Source organism: Pelodiscus sinensis, chromosome 3 (genome assembly GCF_052426305.1).
Source record: "Pelodiscus sinensis isolate ZL-2025 chromosome 3, ASM5242630v1, whole genome shotgun sequence".
NCBI lineage: Eukaryota > Metazoa > Chordata > Testudines > Trionychidae > Pelodiscus > Pelodiscus sinensis.
In genome coordinates, this window is record NC_143054.1 from 134,475,040 (window position 1) to 134,499,046 (window position 24,007).

General features: G+C 40.0%; 1 protein-coding gene across 1 annotated transcript in view; it reads right to left on the reverse strand.

Annotated features, from left to right (window-relative positions):
- The window catches only part of ADSS2 (adenylosuccinate synthase 2), a 57,196-nt gene that overhangs the window by 26,655 nt on the left and 6,534 nt on the right, over positions 1 to 24,007 (reverse strand). The window contains exon 2 of the mRNA XM_075924882.2: positions 2,190 to 2,292. Within this exon, the coding sequence (XP_075780997.1) occupies positions 2,190 to 2,292 (103 nt within the window). The remainder of the gene's footprint in view (positions 1 to 2,189; positions 2,293 to 24,007) is intronic.

A 24,007-nucleotide genomic window follows, 5' to 3' on the forward strand; every position in this document is an offset into this window, starting at 1 on the left:
ATTTTAAGACACATATTCCATAGAATCATAGAATACTAGGACTGGAAGGGACCTTGAGAGGTCATCGAGTCCAGTCCCCTGCCCTCATGGCAGGACCAAATACTGTCTAGACCATCACTGATAGACATTCATCTAAACTACTCTTAAATATCTCCAGAGAAGGGGATACCACAACCTCCCTGGGCAATTTATTCCAGTGTTTGACTACCCTGACAGTTAGGAACTATTTCAAAAGCTGTTCCATTATATTACTTTCATCCTGAGGAATCTAACGTATTAAACTTCCTGATTTACTGTTAATGTGCTTGAGTCCCTAACTGAACCACTCTAAAATTAGAAATTTAACATTCTTATAGTATAAAAAAAAATAACTGCATTCTTGTCTGTCGGACAGTGTTATTTCTTTCATCACCTCTAAAAACTAATTAGTTGTTCAGACTTATTTTTCCTAGGCAGACCAAGCTATTTTTTAAATATTCTTATGGTATAATCACTCTTAAATGTTATTTCTGTTTTAACTCTAATATGTTACTCTCACCCTAAGATGCAAAAGGAAAGGAAGTCAATGTTGTCATTATGCTAGCACAAAGAGAAATTGTATCAGACAGTGAGCTGAGGTTGTTCATAGTCATTCTTTCCCATTAGTAATGTGGATCACTGCACTCACCCGTTGCCTAAAAAAGGCAAATAACACATAATTGCAAGAGTCACTAAGGAGTGCAGAGGTATACTGTTATGGACAGCTTTTCCCTGCACCAACAGTGAACAATCTTAGGGTCATGCTAAGCTCAGTAATATTCCCTGAAAGACCAAAAGACCATTCACTAAATATATATATTTGTACAAAAATAAAACTGTCACTGCCAGTTTAATATCAGCTCTATCTTCATATTACAGATTTTACATTTATGATAATTAAAAACCTTCAAAAATATAATCAATTTCATAATAATGCTGAGGGTTCAAAAGTATCTTAAAACAAAAGATTAAAAAGGTTTCCTATCCAAAGGTGCTTGCACGCTACACACAAAAATTGCACCTGTTTAGTTAAACTAGTGCAAACTTATCAGCACACAGCAATTTAAAACTAGTTATAATTAATTTAATTTGAACCTCTAATTCTACTGACAAACTACACTGACATCATGTAAGTTTAAACTAACAAATGCTGAGTGTTTACACTAGTTTAACTAATTCACAAGACTTTAATTAAAATGATTCATCTGTGTGTTTAGACCTATCCTAAATGCAGTTGTTAGGGATGCAATGGGCACATTTTAATTATTATGACAAGGATACACATTACATTTCTAAAGCTAATTGAAGGAACAATAAAAGTAATGTTCTTTTGAGGGGTATGGTACTGGGGTGGCAGGAGGAAAAAAGAAACATCATGACAGAAAGAACAGTTCAGGGAGGAGTTTGGAGAACACTGTAGGGGAGGAGTGTAGATAGAAATCGGTAGTGATGAGGGTGACACACAGGCTTACTGGGATGGAACAGATGGGTGAGACCAGACAAAGTCATTGGCAGTTAGCAGAGCCAAGAGTCCTGAAGTCTGGTAGTTCACTGACATAACTGAGAAGGAAAATCAGAATTTGAAAATGCTGTGACTGCTGCTGCAAGTCCACCAGTGGACTTGAGGCTGAGGGATATCTGAAAGGGGTCATATGAGAGCAGATTCTCTTTTGGCACTTGGTGGTCCTGGGCTCACTGCCCCTCAATACAGTGAAGAGATAGGAGAGAAAAGCACCATAATTTATAAGCATTGAGGGATTTTTGATGGTCACTCACTGATGTTGAAGTGGGAGAGAGAATGGTGGGAAGGGATTCTGGAAGTGGGTAAAAGAGATATAATGGTAAAGAAAGAAAGGAAGAGAAGAGCAAAGAGTGACAACAGTGGTAGGAAAGATGAGAATAAAGTAACAACAACAAAGCAAATGAGAAAAAGTAACCAGAGACCTAATTTGAAAACTGAACAAAGACAATGCAGCCTCACTGCAGAGATTCTTTTTGGCCAACGCCCAAGTCCTTCTGAACCAGGGGAGGAAAGAGTGAGAAGGAGCTGGAAGTTCCTGACTTCCTATGCCCTGAGGTATTGCAGGTGTCGATGGCTTCAAGAAAAGAACTCCAAAAGTCTGGACTTGTATTGGTGTTAAAATTGCAGCTTTGGAAAATGTCATACTCACCAATGAATGCAGTAACTTTTGGATTGATGATCCCACTGGGTAAAAGATGAAAATCATACTCCACAGAATCTACAACAACAGTATGCCCAGCATTGTTGCCTCCCTGCAAAAATCAGACACGGATTATACTTTTTAAAAATATATGTATTCCTCACCCCTCTTCCCCTGATTATCCAAAAAGCTTTTGGATCAGATTTATAAAAGGTAGTCTAAAAAGTAGGTCACCATGTCCATGGTAGAAGCATAAATACTCTAGAATCAGTGATAATACACAACTGTTCTTTGAAACTTTTAAGTCACATATAAAAAAAACATCAGCTGAATTCCAAATTTCAACTATAAATACGTATGCACACTGTTGCGGACACTTAGTTAAGTCTTTGAGACTGCAACTTGAAATGGAAAGGAGGCTACCAAAAACATCATTAATAAAGTTATATTTCTAGTTTTGTTAAAATCCTCAAGATGGACCAGTCCATCAAACTAATATCTGAATGCTCACAATTTGTAGTCTGAGCAATGGTCAGAAAAATATGCATGGGACAGAACTCAGAATGCATGAACTAGCAAGCCTACTTCCTCAGCCAGAAGGTACATCAGGTCTTTCAGGAGAAGAGAACAGAAATATTAAGGAGTGGGGATCTAGGATAAACAAGAACATGATCTTTCCTAGGAATAGAAGGGTGGTTTACATAGAATGAATGGCTATGTGATGACAGTGAAAAGAGCCAAGACTAAGAGGGAAGAAGAAATTTTAAAGGAAAAAAAAATGAGTATTAAAAGGATTTATTAATTGGGAAATATGAAACAATTAATTGGGAAACAGAAAACAAAAAGGGGAGTCTTAAAGGAAATAAAAATAGGTTTACCAAGCTGTAAAGATTACACAATAGTTATCAGCTATCCCTGGCATTTCTTCTCTGCATTTCAGAATGAATTTCCATGCTTCCCTAATTATCCTCAATAAGGATATTAAGGACTAGTCAACTATCAGATAAGCAAATGCCTATTGAATAGTCAGTTGACTACTCGATCTCCTCCCCTCCCCCCTGCTTGCTGCCTCTATAGAGGCAGCAAAGGGGGCGGAGGGGAGAGAAGAGGTACTTCAAAGCACGTGGAGCTCAGGGTTATCTGGGGACTCCCCAGCTAATCCAGGGCTTTGCCCAGCATTTCAGTGGAACTGGGATCAGCTGGGAAGTCCCCAGCTGACTCCGGGTTCCACTAGGGTGCTGTGGCTTTGACATGCAGAAGAGCCCCTGCTGGCCCCAGACTGCACACAGAGTTCTGCATTCCTCCTTTGGAATGTACAAGAGCCCCAAAAAGGTTTAAAAGCCTCTTAAAAGAAGTTTACAAAGCATAGCAACAAAAATATATATATATATTTTCCAAGTAGCTGACAGTGCCCTTTAAGAGATACAGAGATTTCTGGAAGGAGCCACTTTTTACCATAAGAAATCCAACTTAACTGGCAAAGTTCACACATTCCCCTCCCTCCCCCCACCCCCCGGAATGTGAAACTCTTGGGTGCTGGTCAACTTACACTCAAAATCAAACACAAGATAGTTAAATAAAATGTGTCTTTAAGAAAATGATGTTTAATCAAGAATAAGAGAAAATGTCCATTCTACATACAAGGATCTTTCTTTAAATAAAGATTATTTGGAGGGACCACTGCCCAACAGCTTTAGTTTTAACAAATTGTCCAACTGAAAAGTATTTCATGCAGCAAGAAAATGTTTATCTGTAATTGTTTTCGGAGGGCAGTATTTATAGAGATCTACATAGCATGGACTTTAAGTACCTACTAGTAGGAATACTTAAGGTCTGCAAACATTTTCTCTTCTTAATCTAAATGATAATACTAATCTAGAATGGAATTCTCAATTTAGTGGGAAAACTGTTTTGTACTGAGAAGTGACAGCAACAGTTAAGTACTTATAGCAATCCCTTCCTTCCTTCTGCATTTCTTTTACAGGTGGCAGTAACACTTAGCCTCTCTACAAAAGAGGTACAGTAAACAGGGGTTAATGTACAATGCTTCAGCACTGAATAAGCGGAAGTCTGAACTCAATAGGAGCCTTATTATAGTGGAATAAACAGTTCTGATACCTCATGATTAATACCCAGATCAGAGATTAATACCCAGATCATCCACGTATGGGAAATTAACTTGAACTACCTTAGCATATTCACTGGATTCAAGTTTTACTTCACAAGTTATTTCAAATGGATAGTTAACAGTGGAAAATTATTATTCAAAGAAGCTGGAAGGAAAAAAATCAACCATTGTAGAGATTGTTAGAAATAACCATAAATTCTTACTCTTTTAAAGTTAGCCAAATCAATCACTGATGCATATTGTTCAGTGGCCATGTCTGCTTGAACACTGCAAAAAACATACATGCCTAGATTGCTCCATTCATGTGAACATGTCATTTTTTGTTTGCATCACAATTTCCCTGGCACTATTCAATGATGCCTGTATGGATAAAGTTGTACTGCGCCCAAAACAGCTTGCTGTTCATTCATTACCACAAATTATACTGAATGGCTACATTTCACTTGGCAGCATTTTATCCTCTAAACCCAAAGACTAATTTGTGCCATACATCTTATTTCTTTCATTTGTACAGAAAACCAACTACAGGTTGAACTCTCTAGTTTGGCAACATCCATGGTCTGGCTTGATTTTAGTTAGTCGGAGGTCTACTTATCATGGGTGTGGCCAATTTTCTGACAGTCCCATAAAGCTTATTTACAGCTGTTCTATGCTGTTATTTAGCTCTAATTTACCCTTAAGAGTACAGTAAGCTGTGAAAGTGTTGGTAATTCTGCTAGATGATATTGACCTCCTATGGTTCAGCATCAGCCAGGTCTCAAAGGAGAGCGAGTCAACCTGAAGTTAACTATATTAGGGAGTGTTCTTGGATAGTATTCAGAGCACAAAATTAGTCAGTTGAAATTTTAAAAAGCCCAAACAAATAAATCTTTGTGTTTCCAATAAATACTACCAGCTTATCCTTCTTAATGTGTGATGCAACAAATCCCAAAGAATTTGCTCAGAAGCTATTCAGAGTTGATGTAAAATTTACCTTTAAATCAGCAATATTTTGGCCAAAATCTACAGCAATTTTTTATTTACTCTGCATCTCTACTTGGCCCAAAATATGTAGTGACAAGGAGCAATGGTCTCGAGTTGTGGTGGGAGAAGTCCAGCTTGGATATTAGGAAAAACTATTTCACTAGGAGGGTGGTGAAGAACTGGAATGGGTTACCTAGGGAAGTAGTGGAGTCTCCATCCTTAGAGGTGTTTAAGTCTCGGCTTGACAAAGCCCTGGACGGGTTGATTTAGTTGGAATTGGTCCTGCCTAGAGCAGGGAGCTGGACTTGATGACCTTCTGAGGTCTCTTCCAGTTCTATGATTCTGGAATAACCTGTCCGGTTCTAAATTGGCAGAACATATTTAAAAGCAAAGACACTATAGTAAGAGTGTGTTCACGAAGTTATTGTCAGCCCATTTACTGTATTTTTAAATTTCACATAATATCTGAATACTTGTTTTACCTGAACCAAAAATTAAATTTTATGAAGAGATATTTCTGATGGAATAAAATATTAGACCTGCTATCTTCCTAGACTGACTTTTACAGCTTTCTCTACCATTTTGGCAGACACAAAATGTAGTATATTGAATGCCTCATAAAACAGAAAAGGCATTTTTAAATATATATAAATCCTGCATCAGTTTTTCTGTTCTTCGAAAGCTTCCCCCTCCCTTGCTTTTTGTATTAGAAATTCGGGTCTTGTCTTGTGTTTATCTGTGAACATGCTTTTAGGAGCTACTCAAAACTATACTGCATTGCAACTAACAAAGCAAGTAAAAACTGATACATTGAAATTACTTTTGCTCATACTGTGTTCTCAATTAAGTGTAAACTACATAAGCATACTTAAATGCCCTACAAAAACGACAAGAAGCTATTTTTATTAATGTGAAAAGTTTATTTACTACTTTTTCAATCATTCAAAAACAGAGCACATTTTACCTAGATATCTTTGAGACAAAACTTTGAATGCTATGGTTTTTCCAAAGTCTGTAGAATAGAAACACTTCTAATTGTTCTATTCTAAGGGTATGTCTAGACTACATGCCTCTGTCACCAGAGGCATGTAGATTAGGCTACCAGACGTAGGAAAATGAAGCGGCGATTTAAATAATCGCCGCTTCATTTACATTTACATGGCTGCCGCGCTGAGCCGACAAACAGCTGATCAGCTGTTTGTCGGCTCAGCGCGGCAGCCATGTAAATGTAAATGAAGCGGCGATTATTTAAATCGCCGCTTCATTTTACTATGTCTGGTAGCCTAATCTACATGCCTCCGGCGACAGAGGCATGTAGTCTAGATGTACCCTAACAGAAATCTAGTGATTTCTGCTCTATCAGATAGTTGTCTAGTCAGCAAGGGGGGGGCACAAAGGGGTACTTCAAAGCAGCAGCGTTACTTGAACCCTAGGACTGTTGCTACACTTCAAAGGCGAGGCACCCCATCAACTAGTTGATGCAAAATGCATCGACTGTTCTAGGCCACAAGGGGCTGGACTAGATGATCTTAAGGTCATGTTTCTGTGATTATTTTGTGGTTGTAATTGCAGCCCCAAAAACTTTAGTCCCGTTAAGCCAAAATAGTAAGAGACCAGAAAATACTTCTAAACCTAGAGCTTTTTACTTAAGAATATATCAATTTGGAATAGGCTGTTCTTAATTAGACTTTAATGACAGCCTATTAACGTGACAAAAGCTGATAGTGATAATGAGCACCCAAAAAGGAGGCATGCTATTATACAGAAATTTTAAATGGTCATGTAATTTAATATATTGCATCATAAGTTCTGGCAGTACTGCAAAATAAATAAATAAAAACAAAAAGTGCTTTCCCTTTAGTTTAGCAAAGAAATGTGTGGATAAGAATGGAAACTTTCCTGATATTTCACTGTATTACAGATTTGACTTATTTGAAAGAATTGTGATTTTGTTTATTTGTAGTTATTCAGATTACTAAGATATTTATGGATACTCCTAAAATCTCTCAATAAGCAACATTTGTAATGTATTATTATTGAGGCTGTCATCATTGCAGAGGGGAATTTGGCCAGGGTAAGCTAAAGATATTCTTCTTTTTCTCTTGTAACAGGAAAAATAGCATCTCTTTTTGATATTAGCAGAATGCCTTTAATTGCAAATCTGTGATCTAGCTGCACCTCTGTAACTTGCCTCTCTTTTATTCTTGCTTGCAACAGCCAGAAAGCAATTTTTGCAGTTCTGTCCCACTGCTGTCCTTCCAGCATTCCTCCCTCAAACTCCAGAGATTCCAAAGGCAGAACTCACCACTGTGACAATCTAGTCTGACCTCTTGTGTAACACAGGCAACAACAGGATTCCTAGACTATTTTTTTAAACCATCAACTCAAAATTGCCCGCCCCCAAATCTTGACTCCACCACAACTCTTGTTAAACTCTTCCAATAGTTAATTACTCTTACTGTTAAAAGTCTATAATTTATTTCCAGTCTGAATTTGTCAGACTTCGCATTCCAGCCATTGGGTGATGTTATATCTTTCTCGGACAGGTAAAAGAGCACATATATTTGTTTCCCATACATGTACTTATACACAGTAATTAAAGTCACTTCTTAACTATCTCTTTGTTAAGGTAAAAAGATGAGGAATGATGTTAGTTAGAGCCAAGGGGGTTGGTTCGAACTACTGCGTCCCAGCACGCACTTCCTGGTTCAAATCAGCTGTGATTCAAACTAGCACACCGGCGAGATCATGCTAATGAAGCGCAGGATATTTAAATCCCCGTTTCATTGACTATTTCGAATGCCTGCATTTGCATCCCTAGTTCAAGCTACGGTGCAAGTGTAGACAGATTAGTAAGACATGATTTCCCTTTACAGAAACCATGTTCACTTTTGCCCAACAATTTATGTTCTTCTATCCTTGTTAGTTTCACTTCTAAAAACAAGGATATGAAACATGGCAGTAGAAATTGACAAGAATCCTGGTCATCTGCACTCTGCTGCAGTCGTGGAAGCTGCCTGCAGTCAAGCTCGTAAGAGCACTTGTCATCTTAACCTCAGTTGATAAATTACTTTTGAAATGATAATAACCATATTATTAAAAGCTCAGATGCCGCAGAAGATGGCAGTCATCCAAGAGAGAGTTTTCTAATCATCATGGCAAGTGGATTTTTCAAGCCCTAGTTACACAAGCTTCAAATATATACATATTATATATACACACCAAAGAAAATATCCTACAAAGCTCAAACAGTTAATTTGATGGGTATAGTGAGGGAGTTTTTTCTTTATATTGAAGTGGGCTGCTGTGTACAGATGAGGTCTCCTCACCTCAAAAAAGATATTTTGGCCTTGGAAAGGGTTCAGAAAAGGGCAACTAAAATGATTAGGGGTTTGGAACGGGTCCCATATGAGGAGAGGTTAAAGCGACTGGGACTTTTCAGTTTAGAAAAGAGGAGACTGAGGGGATATGATAGAGGTATATAAAATCATGAGAGGTGTGGAGAGGGTAGATAAAGAAAAGTTATTTATTAGTTCCCTAAATAGAAGAACTAGAGGACACCAAATGAAATTAATGGATAGCAGGTTTAAAACTAATAAAAGAAAGTTCTTCACACAGCATGTAGTCAACCTGTGGAACTCCTTGCCAGAGGAGGCTGTGAAGGCTAGGACTATAATAGAGTTTAAAGAGAAGCTAGATAATTTCATGGAGGTTAGGTCCATAAAAGGCTAGCCAGGGGATAAAATGGTGTCCTTGGCCTCTGTTTGTCAGGGGCTGGAGAGGGATGGCAGGAGACAAATCGCTTGATCATTGTCTTCGGTCCACCTTCTCTGGGGCACCTGGTGCTGGCCACTGTCGGCAGACAGGATACTGGGCTAGATGGACCTTTGGTCTGACCCAGTATGGCGGTTCTTATTAATGAATATCATTTATGGCAGTTGGCAATATGATTTATACATGGATTTATTTTTGTGGCATGCTCGTGTGGCCAGACAGCCCGCCTCCATCACATCCATCTTATTTGCCTCTCTGAAGCATACAGGGCAGAGAAGGAGCAGTAAAATCAGCATAGTCTATGCTGGCTCATCTGATCCTGAGAAACTGAAACATAGATATGAGGAGAGATCAGGATATGCGAGACTGCCACCGGCTGGCACCTATGTTGATTCGAACACACACACAGTCCCTGGAAGAGGAATTTCCCACTGAGAAAAGAATCCCCAGTAATTCTAATTTAGTTATCTCTCTTACAAGTGTAAATTAAGTTCACAACTCCCTTGTAAGAACTGGTCTCACAGCAGACAGACCAGCATCAATTGGCATTACAGATAAGAAAGAGAAATACGTGACCCCATGAGTATAAAAGATGGGCCCAGCACACACTCACTTTGAGTGTCATTCTACCCTCTACCTGCTGGTCGGGTTAGGTGTTTGACCTCCCGAGGTTCTATGGGGACGCCCACCTCGTATTTTCGTCTTTCCTAGGAATTGAGGGACCGGCCCTGGCCTGACATGCTGGAGTCGAGAGGCACAGAAGGGGGTAAAAATTGTACCTGGATGTGGTCCTCTGTCTTAAGTGTACACATAGAAAGAGTAAGCTGTTACTTGGTACCATTATTTCTATTTTTCTATCTTTATCTTCTTTGTAACCATTTTTAAGATCTATATTTTGCTAGCAGAATCTATATTTTGCTAATAGTTAAGAAATAGAACAATAGCCATTGCAACCATATGATTTATAAGCTTCTTTAATAAACCTGTAACTGTTTAAGCTTTAACCTGCCTCCTTCAGTTGCTGTAACAGAACCAAGCACAATTTAAAAGAACTTCAGCCAGTCTAAAGGAACAGTTATAGGAAGAGCTTGGGCGTTTGGATCTGTGTCACTCCCAGGTGACAGGATCCACTGGGACATCTTTCAGTCTTTCTCCAAGGCTGCCCGCTGCGAAGGAATTATGAATTCTAGCAGCTGAAATCTAAGATGTAATAAGCTCTTCCTATATAACGGGGCGTCTGTTGGCCTGCTGGCCACCCTCTGCGATGGGACCCCGGTCCTAGCAGTAAAGGCACGGACGTTAAACCTTTTCTCGGAAACATACACACACACACTGCCCTGACCGTCGGCTGACAGCTCGGAAGAATTTAATGGCCAAATACTATTTAAGCAACTATGCAGTGATTTTTTTATCCTAAACATGGTAACTGCAGCTATCAAATCATAATATCCTTTTAGAACATTCTGAAAGTCATTAAAAAGTTTATAATTCCATTTTACACAAAGCATAGGCAGAATGTAATCCCAGTCTATGTGCCTCCACCTGAAATGCTTTAAATCGGAGATTGTAGTTGCTGTATGATCAATATTGAAAATGTGTGTTATTTCAATTAAACAATTGCAGTATGCTTAGATAACTACATGAAACTGAGTATGATCCCTGATCACTAGCTGATAATCCTGAAATATCCAAGTTATTCAACAAGCAGAACAATAATAGGATAATAGGGACTCTACTGTAGCTGGCGCCGCTTGATCCTCATCCCTGCCTGGCCCTGGCCCTGGCCCCTTCCCTCCCTGCAGCTCCCGGGGACGAAGTGGCGCCGGCAGGAGCGGCATCAGCGGCGCCAGGAGAGTGACGGGGCCGCAAGCGGGGCCATTCTTCCGGCCCATGCCTGGGAGCTGCAGGGAGGAAAGGGGCCAGAGCCAGGCAGGGATGGGGATGAAGCGGCACTGGAAGGATGCTCTGACCTGCGGGAGACTGCTGGAGCCTCTTCAGCTGGGGAGGCTGCATGCGGCATAGCAGCACAGGGTGGCTATGTTGGATAAAGCGGAATGTCAGATTACCAAAGGTCAGATAATCTGGACTCTACTGTACAGTTTACTATCAATTTAGTTAGTGCTATTCTGTTTCTAGAAAACCCACCTTAAGTGGTTCCCTATGAAACATTAGAATCCTGAAGTCAAGGATTTGGAGAAATCAAATTTTTGAATTGCTCCGCTCCAGCACCGATAGTGACTACTCCAGCTCCACTCGGACTCAAATTATTTAACGAAATAAAAAAGTGCATACTGTTATTTTGAAAAAACATTATTTTTATTCAGAGTTTTAAAACAATGTAAATGTCATCAACAATCATTCATAATTCAATCTGTAAAAAAATTATTGCAGCAATCCAGTCGTCTTTCATAGCTGCTGCAGATCATTTAAAATTAACTTTAAAGCCGAAAACAGTCGCTCTACACTACCTTGAGTTGTTGGCATGCTCAAAGCAATTCTCCAGGCAGCCTGAATGCCGTCTGGGTAGCTGTGAATGGCCTCAAAAACAGACAACTTTTAGCCTACCAATAGACTTCATCGCTTCACAATCTTCCTGAAAGTTTATCTCGAATAATGCTTCGTTACAATTATGAATCGCAGAAACTCGCTGGCGTCTTTCTTGTTTATCCAATTCCTTTTTGAAGTAGTCATCTTCTGAAGAATTGGTGCTTAAATTATCTCCATTTCCCTGTGATGGTTGAAGACGTCTCAGGGATGGATGCTCGAATAAGTTCAGAGTGGAGATGGAAGTTTGAGAACAGCCTGCTATTTCTGAAAGATGTGAACTTTCCGAAACCGCAAATTCAATTGTTGATGACTCCTTTTGTTGTTTCGTTTTCTTCAACCTCTTTCGCCAAGTTCAAATGTAGCAATAGATTTTGTTTTTTGAGTTGTCGAGCAATATCAAGGAGCCCTTCCTTTGCCTTTGGTATTTCCCTTGAGGTAAGAAGAATCCAATACCGTGGGTCAACATAAAGTCCATCAAGGAAATTAATATTGTCAAAAAGCTTCTCTTCGCGTTTCTGCACAGAGGACAGAATTCCTTCTGCAATTTGTCCACTATTTTCTTGCAAGAATTTTGACAGTTTTCACCATTCCTTCATTAAAACTCCTGTGGTTACATTGACAGCTTGAAGATTTATGATTGTTTGGTTTTGCCAAGAGGTCTTGCAGGTTCTCCACTTCATCCCATTCAGCTTTTGTTAACTTGAGTTCTCTTGTTCCAGCAGCAGCAGCAGCCGCCACTTGTTCACAGTAAGATTGAAAAACGAGAAGCTGATCAGACATCGCAAATGTTGAACCCCAGTGAGTCATAGTTTCTAATGACTGAGTTACCCCATGTAGATCAAGCAGAACACTTCGAATACTTGGGGTTCGTAGTGACGACTTGTCGAAGTTTTGCCAGAAATTTCTTCGCATGTTCTTTGTTCAGTCCATCCCAGATTGCCAACTGAAGAGTTGGAATACCACACCTCATTGGTTGGACTTTTGAGTAGTCCTCATGAAGCCATGTTGGAAGTATGAGGCTAGCTAGGGTCATTAACCCACTGCGCGGCAGTAGCAATGTGGAGTTCAATTTCATCCATTACTTTAGTTCCTTCATCAGGCAAAATAGCTTCAGTTCTGTCCACATTCCTGTTCTCAGAGGTAGAAATGGTTTCATTGTCCTTGCTGAAATTTTTGATGACACACGTCATGTTTGCTGCATTGTCAACACAGATGCTCAGCACTTGAATTTCACTGATCCCAAAATTTTCTAAAATAGCTTTTACTTGACTTTTCACGTAGGAAGAATTGCGACACCCTTCAGTGTCGATTATGTCTAAGGTTTTTACCACAGCTTTATCTTTTCCTTCTTCGTCATACTGAGCATCGATTGCAAGGAAATTTCTGATTCCATGGGCTGCCGCATCCATTTTCAGGTAGCACAATTTTTGCTCCAAAGCTTTCTTGAGCTCTTTGCAACCAGACTCAGCTGTGCTGACAACTAAATAATGAACTGCATCGTGCCCTGTCGAAACGCCAACCTGCCGACCCATTTCACCTGCAAATTTTTTGAATCCTTTGTTCTTTAGCCTGCAGGTAGTGAGCGGTGTTGAACTCAAGCAAACCATTTCCATCAGCCCTTCATGGAAAGTATTGGCATCCATGGTGACTGTTACCTTTGAGGACTTCAAAAATGAGTCAAGTTTTGTTTGACTAATTTTGGATTTCTTTTCAGGTGAAGCTCTGCAGAAAATCTTTTCTCCAGGAGTTTTCAAAGAGCCAGATGAACGTCGTTTAGCAGCGTCAGCCTTTTGTTTTGCCTCATCTTCCAGGTCCTTTTTTGTAACCAGAGACACACAGTTTTCAGGATGGTTACATTTTACATGCTGTCAAAGGTTGAAACTTTTCACGGCACTTGCTTCACTTGTCTTGAAGCTACATGGTTTGAGCTCGCAATTCACTTCCTTTTCCACCTTGCCAATTTCTTCTTTGCTTTTCCCAAAAGCCCAAAGTCTTCACAAGTAAAGACATCGTTGAGATCCTTTTCCGTAAATCAGCTATCAATCATGGGGGGCAGATTTGATTTTTTTTGTTGAAGCCATGGCCAAATCTTCTTGTGCTGCTACTGTATCCAAATGCCTTTTGTTATGATCTTTGAAAAGCAATGAACAAAAAGCATTACATTTTTTTATAATGTACCTGCTTGAGATAGCTTAACCACTTAAGGTACTTCGAATTTATTTTGGATTTTCTGGACAAAAATGATCACATTTTCTTTTTACACAAAATTATTATTAAAGTATATTTTAATATTTTAACATGTTTCTTGCAGTTTTAATGAAGTATTTTTAATATACATAATTAATATAAAATTTGATTTATAAATTGCAAGTTAGTTCATGAAATTTTGCAGTAAAAATATTCAAAATATTTTCTAAGTTTTTAATTACTCTCTCAAAAATGCTTTAACATAGATATATCAATGAAATTTGGTATGTGCCGTAGCATTAGTACGTGCTATCGCTGTTCTACAACATTAACTGTTGGGAAGTAACGAGGCTACACATTACAAGATTGAAAATAAACACATACTAATCTAACTAACTAATCTACGCGAGTACGTACTCGCCTAACCTTGGCACAAGGGTGGGAGCCGTCTGCAGTGTTGCCGGACGTCTGATAATTATCTGATTACTACAAAATTACAAAGTTTTTTGGAGATATGTTTTATCTGTACATTAAATCTTGATTTCGGCCAAAGTGAGAATAACAGTGACATATTAGTAGTAAAGTAGATGTTAATATCAATTGTTATACAATCTGAAACTTTTTGACACCTTTAGGACTTCCTTGCGATCATTCATTTTGGATTGAAAATGAAAAAAAAAAAAAACACAAAAAAACTGGAGCAGTGGAACAGTCAAGACTTTCTGTGATCAGGCTGCACTTCTGCTCCGGGCAAAAACCTGCAGCTCCACTGCTCTGCGCTCCAGCTCCGGGCTCTGCTCCAAAGCCCTGCCTGAAGTTCTAACAAAAAAAATCCCACAAAAGCAGATCCAAAGAACTAGATTTTTCCCTGTTTTATAGTCTTCTTGCTACCAATAGCATTATAGTCATAAAGATTTTAGACTAGCTCCCCACTCTGAGCACAGAGCGAGAACTCTTAAGATTTCTACAACTGAGATATAAGGGACTTTATCTACTGCAGACAGTCACAGAACCTTTTCTGAAAGATATATTACATGGCAAATGTGTACAGAATTATTTACAGAATGCACAGAGGTGATACAAGAGATAGCAGTACAGACTGGAGGTGTTGAGCATCTGGAGGTATTTGATGAACATGCTACAGGAACACCCTTTGAGCAGAAACCTTAGAAAGGTTCACGCCCTCAAGAATTAAAATTTTCAACCTGAGCATTCTACTGTCAGCTAACTTATTTTTTACAGAAAGCAAACTAAATGTTAGCAATTTAGTCTAACACCTCCTATTGGCCAAGATCTGATTCCTCAATGTTGGAAGGTGGTATTTTTCCCACAATTATAGGAATGATACAATGAAATGATTAAGATGGTTACTTATGAAAGATTGGACAAAGTCTGAAAGAACGATTTAATTTTTCAATTTATTCATATTGACTGGAAATTGTTCCTAACAGGACATGAATGTTAAATTTTAAATACAAATTATTTCAATGTTTAGTCAAACTGTGCCATGTGCCTGGTATTCATCCGCATTATTCATGAGTTTCCTGAAATAAGGTTTTAAATCAATAATTTAAACTAGAACTATTAATACAAACAGAGTATGTCACAGCAACTTCATCTTTTTTTCCCTGAAATTCTGAAAAAAATTGTGTTACAAAAATATTAAAGAAAAAAGTACTTACTTTACTGTACCACCTCACAAAGCAGTTATACCATCACCACTAGTTGATGACTTTTAGCAATTCCAGGACCTGATGAAACAAGTCACTGACACCCTGCAAATTCTCTTGGAAGAAGTAAAGGAATTCCATTACTAACTTCTGGACATAATGCATACTTTGCTTAAATATGTATGGCATTGTCAATTAATTAAGCCCTTCTTGAGCCAGCCAAGACAACCTGATGAATTCTAGAAATGCCCTCTCCATCCCCATGGAAGCAGGCCAATAAGCTATACTACATCCATGCCAGGAATTCTAAATCTTTGCGCTCTCATCCAATAGTTTAACACCATCTTATAAAGTCAGCTCTTGGCAAAGACATCCTTCATGATTTCACTTACTACAGCAGACACTGCAACCAGAACGGTTTCCTCCATAGTAGCAATGACACAAGTTTCCTGGCTTCAGTTGCTTGATTTTCTGTGAAGAGTATAAGTGACTGGGGAAGATGTGCCTTGAGGGCCACAAGGTCTTCATATTCTAAAAAGACTATAGGGCGAGGCAAAGAACCTTTTTCAGGTTAGGGGTCACTGACCCACAGAAAAGTCATTCAGGGGCCACACACAAATGAGAAGCAAAAAAAAAAAAAAACATAGATGTGGCTCCCCAACTGAGAAGAAAGACATTCCCCATGTTCTCCTAGCACACCAGAGCCTAAGAGGGGCCCACCCTAGTAGATTTTGTGTTCTCCAGCCCCCTGGAAGGGCAGTGGGGGGCTGGTGCACCATCATGGGCTCCCCAATGCTGAGCCTCTGGGGCCAGATTCAGGCAAGTCAGGGGTCGCATTCAGCCCCGAGGCCTGAGGTTCCCCACCCTTACTACAGGGCAATACTTGTGTCTTTAGGGATATACAAATCTGAAAATAAGAAAATTTAGCAGATCTCAATGTGCAGAAAATCCTGTCCTGCTCAATTTGTCATCTTCTATAGGGCCAATGGAATCTTTCTAAAAAGGGGTGTTGCCCTGGGTATAAAGATTCAAAATGGAGTCTAAGGAGTCTCATCTATTTTTCCCGCCAAAACCTGGACAAAGAAGCCTTTGCACTCCTCTCTAATGCTTGTGCACACGGCTCAAAACCTTTGCACTCCTTACTATGCCCTGCGTGCGCACCCCTGCTTATGCACACGGCCCCTTTTTCTTATGCACCCGGCCCACTATCATTGCACACCGCTCGCAAGTTTATTTTCCCACCTTAAGTTCTTTATAAGCTTCCTTTGAAGAACATTCGTGTTCTTTGGCTCTTCTACATCCGTGTATGTGTGTCGTCATTGTACCCTGAGGAGGCCAAGGTTCCAGCCTTCGATCAAACTGAGACTGCCCATATCTTGGGATATTATTTTGAGGAGTAAGGGAAGCCTTCTTCTACTATATTTCGAGACTTTGGGACTTATAATCAAACGTCTGGCTCTATTGGACATTAACATTCGGACAAGATCCGGTGCTTATCCTGAGCAGTAGATCGGGCGAGGCGAGGACCCACACGGTTCCGGGATCCGGACCAACAACGAACATCAAAGGATCTCTCAGTTAGTCCTCCCTTAAAGCTTTAAATTAGCTAAGAGGTTGTAGGACACGGACATCAATCGCCGACTTACATAATGTATACCCTTGTGTGTGTTTGGGACTGTACTATCTACTCTCTTTCTTGGGTTAGGATGGGACAGTTATAGTGGCTGTATTTGCTGATGTTTGTTCTTTATTCTTAAAAATATATGGTTTGGCCCTAAATTATTGTCCGGCTTGTTCATTACTAAATTTGTTACCTGGTGATTAGATACAGGATACCAGGGCGAATCTGACTTCTGTGGAGAGAGTACCTTAGGCTTTAATTAATTGCCCACAGCAATTGTTTACCTCTGCTCTCTAGGTAACAGGGGCATGCAGCTACTTTGCATCATCCCAACCAATAATTTTGTGCAAACTCCAGTTTTGATGGTTTGGACAAGAACCCAAACCACCCTATAACCAGCGTTTTTCAGCTTTATGACATAACCCAAGTATGATGTCTATCTAATTGAGAAGTTTCTACTATAAAAGTTTGACTTTTTTCTTCCCTTAGTTGCATTGGCGCAATGCAACTTTCTCTGACAATAAATGCCTAGGACATTAGCAACAGCACAGGATTCAGACGGTTTCTTGCATTTTCCCAGTAAAATGCAACCAAGCAGTTGTACAAGAAGCTTCTTTAGATTTTGCCATACGTGAAGAGTTCTACCAATCTGAAATTAATTAAGCACTGTTAAAGTGGTGGGTTTTTAATTGTTTTTAATAAAAATACAATTTGGTGATTAATCTGCTTTATGGTTCTACCTTAAATCTAGCGGTCTTCTAGGTGTAGAAACACTTAGACCAGTAAATTTTTCCAATCAAACATTTGTGTAAACCAAGTGAAAAATTTTCTATCCTTACCAAAACAAAACAAAACCAAACCAAACCACAACTCCCCCCAAAAACACACACACACACACACACACAGGCAGATTCTTTTAAAAAGCCAATGATTTTAGCATATGTGGTTTCTACATAGTAAAAAAAATTTTTAATAAAACTAGCACTGCACATCATGTACATGCCTTATCTAAATTATTGTTATCGAATAAACCTTGTACCTTTCAGTGTATTATACTGTGAATTTCAATCCCATAGGCCCAACAGGCCACATTTGGCCTTTGAGGTGACACCATCTGTCCCTGAATGTGTCCGGACCTTCCTCCATTTGGGTGTATTGTACAAAATGCCAGCATCTGAATAGCATCATCTCACATGAGTGGTGCATTTGAAGTCACACTGTGCAGAGGACACCATTCTGTATATTAAAATGGAGACTTCCTGGTATGGAGTGACCTCTCAGGTACCATGTGTGGAAGGTGACATTTTGTGGAGGTTGACATTTTGTAAAATGGTGGCTTCCTGGAAAAGCATTCGTAGAGCAGGTTTGGACACAATAATAAGCCTCCGTACCTTGGTAAAGAAAGTTGCGATGTCTGCTATGTGGCTACACTGCATGATTCACAGAGAACAACTGTCACATAACACTCCGTCTGTGTCTAGACTGGCCAGTTTTTCCGGAAAATCAGTCGCTTACACTGGCCACTTGAATTTCCACAAAAGCACTGACTTCCTACTGTAAGAAATCAGTGCTTCTTGCGGAAATGCTATTCTGCTCCCGTTCAGGCAAAAGTCCCTTTTGCATAAAGCTTTTACGCAAAAGGGCCAGTGTAGACAGCTCAGATTTGTTTTCCGCAAAAAAAGCCCCGATCGCGAAAATGGTGATCGGATCTTTTTTGCAGAAAACCGCATCTAGATTGGCCACGGACGCTTTTCCGCAAAAGTGCTTTTGCGGAAAAGCGTCCGTGCCAGTCTAGATGCTCTGTTCCGAAAATGCTTTTAACGGAAAACCAGAGCTGTATGAGGTTTTCAGCAGGTCTCATCTACTGCAAACTACCTTAAGACTCAGTCTTTTTTGGGCTCATCTATTTGCAAAACTGAAGACGGGGTCTCGATCATGATGAATTTACGGTCCACACTGACACTAGTTGGCTCAAGAAGAAAAGTACTGTAACCATTGTTTTTTTTAACTGAAAGAGATGCTAAGTGCCTGTACAAATGGCCCACAAAGAATGAATTAGTTAATTTTCTATATGACCAAAGGAAGATGTGCCTTCTTGATTATTTATAAGCATATTTGAGAAAGTGAAAACAGTTCTGCAAAAAAAGGAAACACATTTCAGCTGTGTGATCAAATCACAGAAGTCATGAAGAAAATTGTTTTCTGAAAGAATAATCTATTGAACAATGAATTCTTCCTGCAGTTTTACAAGTTCCTGGCTGACGAAGAACTTATTGTCTCCCACACAAGTGATGGCTGAGCATCTCAGCCACCGAGAAGAATAGTCTGCATCCTTTTTCTCTGACTGTGTCATGTTAAAGTATGACTGGGTGTGACATCCCTTTCAAAGCAACCCTGATGCCATAGATTTGCCGGCAGCTGAAAAGTGCCCAATGTTCTCTCTCAGTTCTGGTTCACGGTCAAGAATGAATATCCTGCATCCTCAACATGTACCTTTGAACTGCTGGTGCCATCGTCAAGCACATTTTTGTGTAAAGCTGAATTCAGCATACTTGTGTCCACTGAGATTTGATATTGATCTACTGTTGATGTCACGTCTGAGTAGCTGTGCAATTTTTATCATGATGCTGGATTCTGAGAAACTGTGTAACAACAGAAGTCCATGTATCACATCGTAGAGCATTAAAAGTGTACTTTACATATAAATTCTTTGATTACTTAATTGCTGTGTTTCTTTCTGGGGTCACAGTAAACATCAAGTCTCAAAATAGGACTAAGCAGGCAAAAAGTCTGGAAACATGATATAGGAACAGTGCATAGGCATATTTAATATTGAAGTAAAAAGCCAGTTAGCTATCTGAGAACATGTAAGCTTACTGGTCTATGGCTACCAATTGTCAGTGTGGCATCTTTCTGTGGTGAAGATTTCCTGGAATTCCAGTTGCCCACTATTTCTTTCCAAATCCAATGAACAGTCCAATTTTGCAGTGACACACCTGGCTATTCCCTCCCCCCCCTCAAAAAAAAAAAATCTTGATTTGGAGAGAAGTTTAAATCAGTTATGGCACAATTAGCAGAGATTATACTAGCTCTGCAAATAGTTGGTCTTTAAGGATATGTCTCCACTACAGCACTTTTTCAAAATATCTTATTTCAAAATAATGTGCTACACACAAAATGCATTTCGAAATAGCTTTTTGCTATTTTGAAATAGCATGTCCACACTGAGTGGACGCTGAATCGCATTTAAAACCGGCCAGAACCAAGTCCGGCAGGGCATCAGGTCAGGAGTTACTGTGTATGGCTGCTGCCTGAGGCTACTTGAGGTCTGTGCTTAAAGGGACCCCCCCTCCGGACAGCCAATTCTCAGGTTTCCTTGCTTGCTTGCCTACCTCGATGAGGGACAGCAAAGCATTTGGTCTCTGCGTGCTCTGGTTACCCTCACTCAGGACACCACAGCACTCTGAAACATGGAGCCAGACCTGCCCTTGGGTACTCTGGTGCTTCTCATGGACGTGTTGCTGCAAGCCTGGCTGCACTTTCTGCAGGCTGCCATCCAGGAGGTTCTGTGGGAGAGTTTCCACCCTGAGGAGCACCAAGAGCCTCCCTGAACTGTGTCAATTGCGTAGCTTAAGTCGAAATAGCTTATTTCAGCTTTTGGCACGGTCTACACAGCAGGAAGTCCAAGAAAGAGAACACACTTCCTCTGACTTCCCTTATTCCTTGTAAAATGAGGGTTACAGGAGTTGGAGTAAGAAGTCCCTGAGCTCAATAATATTTTGACATTACCCCAAAATAACTGCTTGTACTAGATGCGAACGCATGTTAAATTGACAAATCAAATTTTAGAACAGAGTGGGGATGAGGGGGGAAGGTAAGTTTCTGTGAGGTAGTGCCATAGGGGTGATAATAGGGGAAGCTATCTTTGTAATGGGAGTCTACACTGCTCCTTCTTGCCGTTACACCTATTACTTTTCAGGAAGAACGGCATTGCGCTCCTTCTTGCGCAAGAGCCTCTTCTGAAAAAATGGTGGCTCATTAGGTATGCAGATGAGGCTCGGCGATATTCCACAGTTAGCCTCATTTGCATATTACTCACGCAAGAAGCTGAGAGTGTAGATACAGCCCAGGTGTTTTGAGGCCTCCACAGACTCTTACCTACAATATGTGAGCACCTTCACTGTCCAACAAAGTTAATGAAAGATGACACACAGCACCTGTTGAGAAATCCACAGCCCATGCAGGACTGGCCCTAAAATGAGATATGGCTACACTTGACATTCATACCAAGGAAAGTTACAGTATCATAATTTGTACAGTAACAAGCTTATCTAAGTAATAGTGAGCTGCACAAGGTCTCTGAGTTGTGTTGGACAGTTCAGAAGTGTCATTAAAAGTCACAAGATACCAAAAAAACCCAAAAAATTGGAATATCTCTCAATATTAATATAATGGATTTTGGCACAACGTTGATAACAAACACACTATCAAACTAGAGACTAAAACGTCAGACCTATTTTCACAAATAAAGTAAAAACATTTTTTTATATCAGTGTGGAGAATAAGAAGTAAATCATATGAAATTTACTTCCTATTATTTATTTATATTTATTTTGCTTGTCTAGGGAAAATATTTTGAATTTCCATAGTTTGAATTACATCTGTGTTAGGGTTTACTTCATCCCCAAAAAGATTGAACAGCGTGCTGATCACCATACATCAGGGCTGGGTCTACACTGGCATGAATTTCCGGAACTGCTTAAAACGGAATACTATTCCGTTTTCAGTTTTTCCGGAAAAGGAGCGTCTACATTGGCAGGCTGCTTTTCCGGAAAAGCCCTTTTTCCGGAAAAGCGTCTGTGGCCAATGTAGACGCACTTTTCCAGAAAAGAGCCCCAATCGCCATTTTCGCGATCGGGGCTTTTTTCTGGAAAAGACTACTGGGCTGTCTACACTGGCCCTTTTCTGGAACAGTGTTCCGGAATAAGGACTTATGCCCGAGCAGGAGCAGAATAGTTTTTCCGGAATAGCGGCTGATTTTGTACAGTAGAGCGTCGTTGCTTTTCTGGAAATTCAAGGGCCAGTGTAGACAGCTCGCAGCTTATTCCAGAAAAGCGGCTGATTTTCCAGAATAAGTGGCCCAGTGTAGACACAGCCTAGTTGTTTAGAATGACTACATCTAAAGCATTATTATAATTTAATATTTTTTGTCAACCTTTTCTTTGCATGTTTTTCTTTGCATTCTTAGATGGTATTTTCAGGAATTTGGACACATGTCTAAAAGGAAACAAAAACTATATTAATTGGAATTAATTTCACCTTGTATTTGCATATAGCCATTTATTGGGTCATTTCACATGTACTACCAGCCATCTAAAATTAATATCAGTGTTGGTTCTTTTACCTCTGTTCATTTTTCCTTTATATCTCCTTTGCCAACATACTGGAATGGTCATTCCAACTGAAGTCTGTCCAGGGGATGAAAACTGGATGTGACGGGGTGTCTGCCCCACCCTGACCCTTTCATGGATTAAAATCCAGCCTTGGGAGAGGGCTAGAGCAGGGGAGCTATGGAGCCAGCTGCTGTGGCAGATATTAGCCAATTACTGCCCTCAGCTGGGCCCTATAAATAAAGGCTCCTTAAGGGGAGGAGATACTCTTGCTCCAGTAGTTGAGCAGGAAGGACCCTGCTGCCAGGGAAGCTAGAGGCTTCCTGACAGAGTAGGGCTGGGAAAGCTCTCGCCAGGCAAGCTTTAAGGCCACAAGGCCTGAGGCTACTAGGGCGGCAGAGAGGCAGCAGGTCCATACACACCCTTGCCAACAATGAGTGGCCACTTCAGACTGCAGTTTGCCCCTGTGGCAGGCTGACAGTGGATCACTGAGACAAGGCGGGTACAGAGTATTGAGGGTTCCCTGAGCAGGAGGACTCCAGAGTGTGGGGGCACTGCAGCAGGGCAGTACTCAGAGAGGAGGAAGCCACAGTTTAGGAGGGATGAGTGGGTCCTAACACAATGTGGCAGAGAATAAAAGATAACAGCAGGTGTGACAACCTAGAAGGGGGCGCTCCTGGGCTGAAGAGCTGATTCCCTGAGTGACCAGCAAGAGGCCCCGTGGTGGTAAGTCATGCTGTGTTACACCAGAACAAAGGACTTTATGTTTCTTTATTTCATAATACACTGAAGGCAATAAACATTAGTATAAAACAGCAGTGCCCAACATTATTACACAGGATGGCCACAAAAACTTAAGCACAACCTTGGGGGGGGGGGGGGAGAGAGGGGAGCAAACAGATTCTACATATTCTATTAAAATTTAAAAGTTACCTAGATTTGATTTATATTAAGTTCAGCTTCCTTTATATGTATTAGGTTATTTCTATGAAAAGTATTGCCTGTTAACACACTTGTGTAAACTAAAATGATGCAAACGACAGTAAATAGTAATGAATCAGCCATTAATATAGTGTGTTGAAACAGGCCAGGATCCCTATGAAATGCCTTGGGGATGGCTGTGTACAGCCTGCATACCATACATTGGACATCCTTGATAATTAAATTGTTAAATTGTTTCTGGGCATTTGAAAAAGGAACTTGCGGGCTACGTTTTGATGCCACTAAAAGAGTCTCCATACAGGATCCATCTTAAATGAGCTGTAAAGTGAAACTAAGTAAAACAGAACATCTGAAGCAATCTACGGGAAGTGCAGAAGATAACTTAACATGAGTGCAGAACCTTATTAGTTAATAAGATAATGCTAATGTTTTATTGTAGAATTGTTTTCATTATTTGTGGTCTAAAAAAATCATGATTGGTGTAGAAAACGCAAATAAGGAGAAATTTATTTTCACGTATTCCCATAACACAAGAATGGAAGGGGGGGGGGGGAAGAAGAGAAGTAAATGAAAATAGATAGCACGTTTAAAAACAAGCAAAAGGA